The 12,763-nt window shown below is 43.2% G+C and overlaps 1 protein-coding gene across 1 annotated transcript in view; it reads right to left on the reverse strand.

Annotated features, from left to right (window-relative positions):
- HPSE2 (heparanase 2 (inactive)) overlaps positions 1-12,763 on the reverse strand; it is a 109,125-nt gene that overhangs the window by 13,060 nt on the left and 83,302 nt on the right. The window contains exons 6-8 of the mRNA XM_083505794.1: positions 11,699-11,746; positions 5,438-5,531; positions 3,158-3,264 (exon numbers count right to left, since the gene is read on the reverse strand). Of these exons, the coding sequence (XP_083361920.1) occupies positions 3,158-3,264; positions 5,438-5,531; positions 11,699-11,746 (249 nt within the window). The remainder of the gene's footprint in view (positions 1-3,157; positions 3,265-5,437; positions 5,532-11,698; positions 11,747-12,763) is intronic.

Here is a 12,763-nt window from a genome sequence, read left to right on the forward strand (position 1 = left end):
GTGGAAAAATAATGCCTTAATTCAAAAGGGTTCTAGTTTGGATGAAATTTCGAAGTGCAATGTCTCTTTTTCAAGTGCAATACTCTAGTGATGGACCAATCAATTGAAGTCCATGTTGCTTTTGCATGTGTTCACCTGTGTCACTTTTGCATGGATTCATTTTTTTCCTGCATTGATCAACAAATATTTTTTTAAAACCTGCACAAAAATTCACATTTTAAAGATATGGATTGAATCCAGCTATACAGTATAGTGAATGTGCAGAATGACTTCTACAAGTGCAATGGAATACCTCCCTCTCTCCTTCCCCCATGTCACCCCCAAATCTGCCCTAGAGGGTTGGGGGAGCAGACTGGAGTGTAGGGAAAACTCCACTGTACTTACAAAAGTCATTCCATGTATGCAATGATGGGCTAGTTAGATAAAAACCAATTTTAAAATATTTATTTTAAAAGCTTTTTCTCTTAAAATACTTTTTCTAATATACTCTTTCTCAAAAGATTCATTTTAAATGCATTTTGCCACGATTAACCAGGAATGAACAAACATGACAATTTAGTTTCTTTCAGTTTCTCATTTTGCCAATCTTAAAATTTAGTTCATTTCTGCATCAGTTTATATGTGATTTTAAGTCAGCATGAAAACACAGATTCACATTAAAATACACACCCAATCAATCATTTGTTGAAACTGCTGAAAATTGAATTGCAACATTCAGAAAAGTGTGAAAGTTTGTGAATAATTACATTAATCCAGATCAGACCAGTTTGAACTGGAATTTGCAAAAAACAAATTCTTCAAGTATCCCTACCACACCCTATCCAGCACACAGCACTACTTTCTTATCCAGCTTGCACTCTGATAAAAGTCCTCTGCTCTTTTGGCAACAGAAATTCAAGTGTTTTTCAAGAGATAGATGCTAATGTGATAAAATGTTGTGAAGTTATCTGGTGAAAACCACTTTTGGGAACACGGTTAATGCTACACATTTTCCCCGTTTCCATTAAAGGCTGTGCTGGAATTACTGTACACAGTTATATAGATCCCAGCTGAGATATTCAGTGATAGCCAAAGAAACAATTCCATGACTATCAGTGATGGTCCCTGAGGTTAGGAAGAAGCAAAGCGATTGCACAGAAATAAAATAGAAAGAAAAGATGCAATTTTAGAAGTCATTTTTATTTACTCATTTTAGCTGCAAGGCTGCAATCTTACTTATACGCTTAGTAAACCCCAGTGAATTTGGGAGTAAGCATGACTGACTGACTGACTGACTTGGGAGGAGGCATGCACAGAATTGGGTTACACGTGTAAAATAGCACAGAGCAGGCAGCAATTTTCAAGTTAATCCTGTCTGCTGATGTACAGCTACACCATCTTCACTGTACATCTGACATTCTAATGAGCAAAGACAAACGGGCCGGGTGCTGATAGGGAAGAGAAAAAGGGCATGGGAACTTTCAGCCAATCAGCACTCTGACCAAGCTGCTGGGAAAGGAAGCCAGAGGTATGTGTACTCTGTGCTTAATAAACAAGCAAACAAGCAAGCCAGCAAACAAACAAACAAACATCATGCTGAGATATCCCAAACTCTATGGCTCAAAAAGCTGGACTCTATATAAAACAGGATTCTCCAACCTGGTGTTCTCCAGATGTTTTGTACTGTGACTCCCACCAGCCCCAGCCAGAATGGGCCGGGGATGATGGGATTTGTAGTCCAAAACATCTGGAAGGCACCTGGTTGGGAAGGCTGATATAAAGTATACAGATAAAACAAATTGGTGCCTATTTTTTTAAGAAAAATGTATTCCATTTCTGTAAGTAGCTGGGAGGGACAAGCAGCTCTGCAAGGCACTGATGTCCTTCCTTCTCTCTGACCACAGAAAATATAAAAATTACTCAATTCTCTGACGTCAGAGATGTCTCCAGAAAATGTTCCAAACCTACCACATAAGGGCCCAAAGCCTTCTTTCTTGGGTGGTAAAGAAAGCTAAAATTCTCATGAAATTGAGTTTTGTGCTTCACTAGACCAATTTCCTATACTTGTAGAGAAGGGAGAAAAGCCTTGAATCACCCTTGTCAATGGCAAAGCCAAGCTGTGAAAAACCGTCCTGAAGAACAGGCAAGATACACACTTTGGATAAGTGAATGGGATGGAATGGGACCTCATTGAAAACAGCCTCTTTCACTGGCAGGATTTCCTTAGAGCTTGAAAACTAGCCATCCAGTTTATCCTTAAAAGTTTCTCCATGGAAGGAAATTCCATAACTTTGGGGCAGTTTGTTCCATTGTCCAAGTGGTCCTACAGTCATAAAGTTTTTCCTGTCTCTTTCTGGTAAACAGATGCTTTTGGTGGGGAATTTCTTACGAAGAATTTACAATAATGCATTCACAGTGAAATCCTATATATGTTTACTCAGAAGAAAGTCCAACTGTATTCAATGCATTTCATTCCCGTGACAGTATGCATAGGGCTGTTGCTTTTCAGTGCAATTCTATACATGTCTACTCAGAAGTAAAATGGGACTACTCATTAAATTAAATGGGACTTACTCCCAGTTAAGTAGGTCTAGATCAATGCGCAAAGTGTTCTGAAACTTTTATTCTGGAAATGAGGCAGAGAATCAATTCACTGGGCGGGGGGGGGGGGAGACACTGCATGTGACCTTAACTGTGGAGTTCTGTCCATGTGCATACGCACACGCACACACACACACTGCTTCCATGGGGCACATGACCCTTATCAGGACCTAAATTTGTGGGGCTTTAATCCTTTGCCCTTCTGCTGTTGTCTCAATCTGGATTGTGCTTCCTGGGCCTGAAATTTTCATTGCAAACAAAACAAAACAAAAACCCATGTCGGAACCTTTTTTTGTTTTTGCTGTTTTCAGTGTATGCTTCCCTCTCCAATCCAGACTGGGACTGCAGCAAGATGCAAAGAGTTTACCTCTCCCCAACCTCCTTGCTAGGGTTCCAAACTGGATTTGGGGTGCTGGACTGGGGAACTGGTGAAGGATCCTTGTACTCAAGGACAAACAGCCAGGGGACAACCAGCTGACATACCTTTTGATTAATTATCCATTGATTAATTCCCTGTCTCCACATCACACACACCACCACTACCATCACCAACAAAAACACACTCAGGTTGACTCACAGGAAGCTGGCAGCATAGGAATCTGAGAGGTTGGTGATGCCTCCTTCAGAGGTGGCTCCGATGCCCTCGAGCCAAATCCTTTTTCCAGGCACATGTGCATTGACAACCTATTACCAAAATAAAAGGGCAAGGATGGTCAGTAATCTTCAGGAGGCAGCTAGTACTCATAAAATGCTATGGATGTGGACAGGTTAGCACAAATAGGATTGCTTGGCTTTGCATGGCTTAATGAGGTCACAGAGTAGAGGTGAGTAATAGGTGGGAAACACAATGAGCTAAAGAAAATATCTTACCAACACCACCCCATTGCCTGGCATCAATCTTCCTTACCTCTCCCCCACTTCCAGTTCCTGCACTGATCTTACTCCAACCCCTTAACATACAGGTCTTTGCAGGCTTTCACTTTGACCATTTCTTAAGTGCCCCAGGAGCCTCTAATCCAGCACTGGTTCCCTTCCCTAGGCTTATGTGTCCCATCTGAAGCACCACATAACATGCTGACGAAGAAAGCACCCCACTGTTGCAAGACGGGGTTGTTATTTCTTCAAAGTCCCATCTCCTTACAGAAATAGAAATTACACGCACACACTAACTTGTGTAGGATATATCCCATATACATAGATAAACTTCCCTTCCAAGTTACATCACATTAGGCTGGCATGCCATCTAACTATGGGGCAACCCTACCATCTTCCTGACTGGACCACCATCCATCCCCACATAGCAGTTATGCAGCAAAGGTTGCCCTCATTCTCAGTTTTAAAAAGTTGATCATCTCTGATCCTCACATGGTGACTCCTTTGCATATATGTTCATTGAAAGCTGCCCTTCAACCAGCACTGCATAAAAGGGCCACTTTCACTGTATTTGTCATGTGTATATACATAAACATATGTGCACAGCTAACCCATTTTTCACTGTTTTTATGATATAAATACAATGCACCATGGAGCTGGGATCAGACATAGCTCCTTACTGTATGTACAAGTATAATGTGTAAATTTGCCAAAGAACTAAATAAAGGAATAGCAGCCAAATGAAAGGGGGGAAATCTGGTTAGTGCTCAGATGGTCAATCTACATGGGTGCACAGGGTCTAACTTCTCCATAAGTCAGGACAGGATTTCAGACTCTAAACTGTTCCTGAGAAACTGGGAATAGGAACTATGGTGGTAGCAACTATGAAGCAATCTCACGTCACAACCATGCCAGATTGCATAATGAGAGTAATAATAGTCCTGGGCACAGGGTGGCAACAAACCTGCTAGTTTTGGAGCAGCCAAAACTTTCTCACAAGGCCTTGATTCTAAGACCAAATTGGACAGTGGTGCTTTGCTGAGCATCTGAAGTGGTGAAATGGAGATATGAGCATGGCATCAGAGATACCGGCCTGGGAAATGCCATCGTAACACAAGACAAACCTTGGCAGCACAGACATGCCCAGGACAAGACGGCGCCAGCAAACAAAAGCACATCAGTGACAACAAGGACTGAGGATGCCAGCTTGCAGTTCCTTCTGCCTCTGCACAGGAGACCTGTCAGAGTGCCTAGGAGATCTGGCCACTTGCCAGACCTGGCTTCATTACCTGAAGGCAGCATCTTGTAGCAATAAAACAAGGCAAGAGCATAGAAAGGGGCTCATAACTTCAATTAGTGGCACTTCACCTAATATCTGTGTTGGGTTCTCTAACAGAATGATTGGTCCCCTATTAGGATCAGCCTGATAGCCCAGATGAAAATCCGACCCCAAATTAAGATTTAAAAAGTCCTTTCTGATAAATCATGTTTGTTTTGATGAGTCGACCATTCTAGTCAACAATGGATCAAACATTCCTGCCAGGAAGCCTCAAAGCTAAGCAAGGTGCATTCCATAAAGAAGAACCATATTTCCATCTTACTTTTCATTTTAATTTCCAAAGGTCTATTGCCTCACCCTCAATTCCTATCTTGTTGAGACTATAGTTCATTTACTGCCATAATCTACCAGAAGTTCTGATACTACTACAGCTTGACTGACTCCAAAGTAGCTATTCCCAATGCTCCCATAGGGACAGAGCCCGTCTATGGGGCATATCTTGGATATCTTCATACCTACTCTCCCAGCTTTGCTTAGCCTGACCTGAAAGCTGGGATCCTGCGGGGCCCATAAGTAGCAAGGTTGGTCCCAACTGAAACCCCTGCTAGGTGTGTCTAGCACCGGGCAGAGTGAGCCCAGGAGAAAGCTCCCCACCCTTGGAGACATGCTGCCCTCTTGCCCCAGCCATCCCTCTCACTCACGCACTTTCTGGATTTTCCTGATCTGGTCAGAGAGTGTGTCTAACAGGCGCGTTTTCAGGAAGTCCGTCACCTTGGCCACTCGGCCATCAAGGTAGTAACTGGAATGAAAATGAGAAGGCAACAGTCAGAGAGGGGCTGCAGTTATGTGCTCTCCCTCACCCTGGCTAAGGACCGCGCCTCTGATGCCCACATTTGGGGTTCCCCAAAGGTTGCTCTCTGTTCTGCATAAGATGAGTTGCTCTTACTGACCTTTGTTTCTTCTACCACTCTCTTCTCTGTGCCTTCTGCCACAGGATGCTCCCTGTGCCCAGAGGACCCTCCCCACAATTTCCCTCTCTTCTAAAAGCCCTTCCATATTCCATCTCTTCAGAAAAGTCTTTCCCTGCACCTGCACCTGCACTTCCATTTGCACAAGTAATTGTGCAATTAGTCCCTGATCTCTACTTCCTACTAACTTGTCCATCTAATGAAGACAGCAAGCCCTCTGGGCAAAAACACGTTTCTATGTTCCACACAGTGCCTAGCACCACATCTGGTGCAAAATAAAGAGGAAAATATTATTAAGGTTCCCAACTGTGAGCTTGCCCATCCAGTCAGGCCCTTCTGCTCACATTGTGCATATTAATTGATTGACCAAGTATGAATACACTGCTACAACTAACCTCACCACCCTGTTCTTTCTGACACGTGAAAGAACAGGAAATGCACAATTCTTCACCAGATTTGAGAGGCTGTGTGTCCCTCAGCACCAGTTTCTGGGGTGCAGTAACAGGGAAGGGTTATTGTGTTCATGCACTTGTGGGTGTCCCAAAGGCATGTGGTTGGTCACTGTGGGGAAAAGGGTGCTCAACTAGATGGATAGTTGATTTGATCCAGTGGAGTTCCTTTTATGCTCTTACCAACACCAGATCCTGTAAAGAGATATATGGACCAATGTTTCAGAAACCATACACTGACCGGGCCATTACCACCCTCCATTAGCCACGCTGAGTTTCCCCATGAAAGAGTGCAATATATAGGTATAACAAATCAGTGCATGAATGAAAAGAGAGGGTAAATGGGACTAGATTTATTGCAGAGGCAACATTGTAAGCAGAAGGATAATGCCAGCAGAGGATATTTTCTGAAAAAGTACTGGATGGATTTAGACTTGGGCCGGAAAATGACAGGCAAGGATGTGCTGGTTCTAAGACACCCCTGGGAGTTTTCTTTCCAAACATGAGAGACTGGTCACCAGGCAGGCAAGATGGCACAGAACTTTACCAGTGTTTTTACTATTGCATTGCTTAAGTGTCTCCAGCATCTTTGCAAGGATAGGGAGAACACCAGAGCAAACTAACCCCACATCTGGTGATTCTCTTGGCTGCTCCACTAGGTCTGGTAGATAGCTGCCCAATGGCAATCAGTTGTTTCCAACACTCCCATTTACTTTTATTGGAGCATTCCCTTTTCTGCATGATGCATAAAAACGTCCTTGGGCTTTTGAGACAGGCAAAGCAGACCTTTCCTGCTGAGAAGGGGGTGGGTGGGTCCTAGACCCTCCTAAAGGCTACAAGATTAGCACCTGCTGTCATGCTGAAACTGTGTGGCTCCTCTGCATGTGTTTCGAGGGGCGGAAGTCTGTTGTGAAAAGTTTGAACCACTGAGCACGTTCACATGTAATGCTAAGCCAAGATGTGTGTTGGTTTTTTGAACCATAATATGCACAAGTTGTATGCTAATGCATACAGTTCAAGCATTCCTGCTTTGCTCCTCCCTTCATCCAGCTGGGAGCAACAATCCACAAGTTCTGGCTTAGCCTGATGTCATCCTAGCAAGTGCTCCTCCCAGTACATTGCTCCCAAACAAACCACAGTCGGCAAGACAAGAATAATAAACCTTGGCTTCGCAGCATGGTTAGTTTGGAGAGGAGCAAATAATGCACACTGGTTTGGACATAATGCTAAAGTCAAGGGTTGTGGTTTGCTTTCCCCAGCTGGGAAGAGCAAAACAGGAATGCTAGTGCACATTATGGATAAACAAGTCGCACACCTTGCCTTAGTGTTACATGTCAGCACATCCCTTGGATTAAAACAAAGGGACTGCACAGCATGTTTGACTTAAAATGTTTGCTAGCACATCTGGAAGCATAGTGGGGAATGCTGTTTGGACAAATATGGCAGGAGTTGAGCCCTACAACTGAATGGTATAGTTACTGTGAGGTTTGGGGTTAGGAAATTAATGAAGAAGTTGTTTAAAGTTTGGCATGGGCCCAACAGACCGCACTCCTTCCCAAGAGCAGTAGTCTGAAGCTCAATCAGGCTTCTGAGCAAAATAATATCAGCTTCAGTGGTAGCAGAAAAAACATTATTTTCATATATCATAAAGAGACCACAGTCTCTGTTGTGGCACATTGTCCCAAAAGGAAACATAGACCCTGGTTAGTGCATCTGCATCCCTTAGAATCTCGCACCATTCATGGAGATTTGAGTGGTGTGTAACAATATATTTGCTCTGCTGGCAGCTCTCCGGTTCAGGAACTTAAAGAAGACTGGAAGGGTTCTTTTCCTCTCCCCATCAACATGTTAACTTCAGCAGCAAAAGCCCAAGCTGAATCATGGACAAGAAATGTCTATTACATATCTAATCATGCAATTCAGCACCACATCACTGTCTGCACTGTGCTTGCTGCCTACCTGCATGCTTAAAAGCCCATGCAAGCCATTTCTGGGGAGTTGGGATACCAGCTGCCTCTTACACTAAGCAAAACTATGAAAGCATCAGTATCTTTTTAAGACACCACCCACAATTAACGGCCCAAACCATTAGCCTCAGATGGGATTTAATGAGCAAAGTTTGAGGGCTTCAGAACAGCTGTTTTTGTTTTACTCCTCTTTATGGTAGAGGAACCTTTGCCCCATTATCTGACCCCCTCCTTTTATTTCAGTTAATTGCATTAAAGCCATTTCCCAACACTCAGGAATTTCCAAATCCATTCCTGCTCCAGGAAGGTCTGCTTGGAATTAGAGCCCCACCACCTCCTCTCTTCGTCCCACCTCCCAGTTTTTTCTCACTAGCTGGGGAAGGGGAAGCTGGCACCTTCCCCCTGCAGCTATTCAGCAAGGCACAAGTTTCCTGCACAAAATACTTCCTCCATCTCTGGTATTGTCACCATTTGCTCACTCCTGAAAATCTAGCTGATGATGATGAGGATGATGATGATGATGATATATTATGTATATAACCCGCCCATCTGCCTGGGTTTTCCCAGTCACTCTGTGCAGCTCCCAACAGAATATTAAAAACACAATAAACATCAATCATTAAAAACTACCCTAAACAGGGTTGCTTTCAGATGTCTTCTAAAAGTCAGATAGTTGTTTATTTCTTTGACATCTGCTGGGAGGGCATTCCACATGGCAGGTGCCACTACCGAGAAAGCCCTCTGCTTGTTCCTCATAAGCTATTTCCTTTTTTCATGTGTGATACCAGACTCTTACAGTTTTGATTTTAGCCACTTCTGGACATTCTCTTTCAACTGTACTCTGCAAGTGTTTGAAGTCTGACTCTGGGGCGATTGGTCTGTGATGTGGATGGTGGTGTTTGTGAGCCCCCCCCCCTTTGAATTGCCTGTCTACCAATCTGCTTTGATCACTTCTAAAACAAATTCACATGATTCCCTACAACATATCCCTCACCTCCGATGCTGCCCAGTTTCAGTGAAAATTCATTGTGCCTGCTGTTTTGCTCCAGTGCTGGGGCACACACACTACTTTTTTTAGCAACTAACCTTTCCCCTACAAAGCAACTACAGCAAGGATGGCAGCAGGCGCTCTTTACAGGGAAAGGGGAGGGCAGATGAAGTTTCCCCAGAAAAAGCAGGAGCTTATTTGATGGGGAAAGGGTGTGTGGGTGAAGTTTTCCCAGAACTTCCCCCTGCAACGGCTATCTATTTCATGGAATCAAGGTACGGAACAAGTATCAAAGAATCAGGCCCAGCATTAGTACAACATTCTGTAATTAAACTCATGCCATTGCTGCTATCTAAAAGTGCTGATTTTCTCAAACAGTTCATGTTAGATTGGGGGGGGGGGAATGTGTGACCCACATGGATGGGCTTTGTCCTTCGTGATAGAGAGATGGACACTAACCACCCAGATGAGCAGACACACACCACAGGATATTGCACATTTTCCACTTTGAATTCCTTTCCTCCATTTCAGTCTTAAGGGCATCTCCTGTAGAGTGAATCCTTCTGCAGCAAAATACTCAATGCATTCTTACAACAAATGTTTCATTTGTTCCACTAGTATGCTACAATACCATATGTGCTTACTAGTGTATATGAACCAAGGCTCTGATTCATGAACAAATACACTGCAAAAGTTCTGTCATCAACCCCACGGCACTCAATGAGTGATAGCAACAGATCTCATGCACAGGTAACATAGTCATTGTGTAGCCACTGTGCCTGGGAGAGTGATCAGCGCAGCACTCCTGAATCTCTGTAAATTTAGAAAGGAAGCTTCACTGGAGTCTGGAGTCCAAGAATGAATGGAGTGCTATATGGTATGCATTATTGTTTCCAACACGATTATCATGGAGTTTCACACACAAATGAAGTAGGTATAGTCTGGAATCATGAACCCATGTTATTCCAAATAACACCGAGTTCTCTGTAAATGCAATTCTGTGGCTATAACCTGGGAAACACTTTTGCGTGCACCACAGAACTTCCTTCAGAATGCAAAACTGATGGTGCTTCCGTGTAGCTGAAGGCATTAAAGCATCATAATAAAGGGGTCTTGCATAATATAATATCTTGCCTAAGTGTAAATCTTGACAAGTTTTGAGGGCCCTTCTTTCTATTTGATTCTATAAAGCTTCACTTTCTGTCAATCACTAGAGAAAGGCTAACACACATCCTGCCTTTGTTCAGTCAAAATCATAATGTTTGAGTGAGAGAGCTCTCTTCCTCATGTGGGGCCTATTGACCATGCTGACTGAGACTGATGGGAGCTGGAGTCCAACAATATCCAGAAAGCCACAGGTTAGGCACCCCTAGCCTAGAGATTACTGACAGTCAATCTCTGGAACAAGGGATAGTTTCAGCACCACTAGTGGATCAACCCCATGGAATCCTGGAAAGCCAGAAATTTATTTTGGCAAAAATGTCTGTACAAGCTAATACTAATTTGGCGCAGCATCATTCTGAAGATGCCAACAAATACAACAGAGCATCAACAACTTTCTAAGCACAAGGGACTGTCATTACTTGGCATTCAATCCATGCTTGCTCTCAGGCTATGTTGTTAGGCAGCAGGAACACCAGTCACACTAACCTGAGCAAACTCTTCATTAAGAGAACTGCCTGTGGATCACAGCCCATTTTTTGCCGCAGCAAGAATTCTATGCCCACCATTTCTAAAAGCGGCCCTTGCTTCTGATCAGGTCACCTTCAGCAATATGGTTAAACCAGGACAATATCCCATTCAGGCTAGGTAAACGCTGCACATGTGTCTTTCTAAAGCTATCACATGACCCCAGAGAGTAGACAGACCTGGTTGCTAAGGTAAATGGCAAAAAAGGCAGAAATGTCAATAAAAGTACCTCTCTGTGACTCAACCCACATTTTACTCAGAATAGACTTGTTGGATTTAATGACTATGACTAGGTCTGTTAATTTCAGTGGGTCTACTATGAGTAAAAGTTAGTTGAAAACATCCCTGTATATTCACAGTCAGCTTGTCCTATGACTTCCAGTTTCTCACACTAGTGAGGGAAGAACAGTGCTAGCAGACAAGTTCTGCCGTTTGAAATATTCATCACACAGTAGGTTTCTGTGAGGACATCATCCCTCTGCCACACATAGGGCACTGGTGTGCGGCAATCTTTTCTCTGAATATCTTCTTGCATTGATACTGAAATGTGCAAGGCTTATCTTATAGGATTTATTCTTAGCCTACCCTGAGCTTCACACTAGGGAAGCCTCTGACACCAAAACCAACATGAGTGATAGAATTCCTTGCTACATAGCCGGTATTCTTCTCACAGCGTAAGTTCTGCTGTCTGCAAGAGTTTAGCCTGTCCATATAACTAGAAAAGTTTCTCCTTAGCCAACAGAGTGAACTCAAGAAAATAGAATGGGAAAGGTAGTCTTAGAAGTCTCTCTCTGTGTTCTTTGTCTGAAGATAGTGTTCTATCGATGTCTGGCTCAGTTCTTGACTTCTGCCCAAATTGATGCATGTTTAGAAATATTGGAAAGGGAAAGGGGGAAAATACCTACTGTTGCCAGGTAACAGCATCCACTGTGTTCCCTGCCACCTTCATGAACCTGTGGGATACAGAAAATATGTGAGCTTCTGGAAATGAGAGTGGTCCACACATACATACATGCACTCACAGCTCACATCAGTACAGGCCACTAACATTCCCAAGAAGTCCAAGTATGACATACTGTTCTTCTGCTATGCAATATCACATCAACATTGAATCAGTAGGCTTTTGTCAATTTAAAGTAATAGTTGGATATAGCAAAACCCATACTCTTATTTACTCCAGTTCTGATTGGAAAGAAGATTCTTTTTGGAAAGCAGAACCTAAGCTAAACTGGACCCATTAATGAAATTCTCCGAAGGGGTTGGTGAAGGTTCTTAGGGTGTTATGATACTACTGCAATAGCTTCAGATTAGCCCTTTGGTACCGCAGTTGCTCCAAGAACTGACTCCCTAGGGAACAGGGAGAATCAGAAGGATCCAAGAATGAATCTCCTAGAGTGTCTGCACCCCAAAAACTCTGAAAGGAAAGGAAGTTTAAAGTGTGCTCCCAGCATCTCCAAGAACCTAAAAACATTTTTTTCCTTGTAGTTTGGTGTTGCGCACCCAGCATGCATATCAAAAACCATGCTACATTATCTTAGATAGCAAATTTCCAAGGCTTTATGATGCATACAGTATGGTTTGCAGCAAACAGCACATCAGAGAGCTGTACATGACAATAAGGAAAGTCAGAATTTGGTAGACCTCTTGCAACTTTGCCAGTTTTGCATGGCAGAAACCACCACACTTTGCTGAGACTGACTTATTCAAATTTGCATGATTATTTTGACTGCAGTGTTTTGGTTTAGCAAAAACAGGGGCAACAGAAGCCCCCCAAAATCAGGAGAAGTTTGGAGCAGGGGCAATAAGATATGGGAAGACAATAGGACGTTCCCTTCCCCCAAAAGCTCCTTTTGGTTTTTCTGTGTGTACATTTTCAAATCTTCTCCATAGCCATGACAGCCATGTAAAAAGAACAAGGGCAAGATGCAACACGTTGGGTGGGTGGGGGTAATACCATGTCTCGTATCATA

The sequence above is a fragment of the Podarcis liolepis genome (assembly GCF_965112155.1).
Source record: "Podarcis liolepis genome assembly, chromosome: 5".
Lineage (NCBI taxonomy): Eukaryota > Metazoa > Chordata > Lepidosauria > Squamata > Lacertidae > Podarcis > Podarcis liolepis.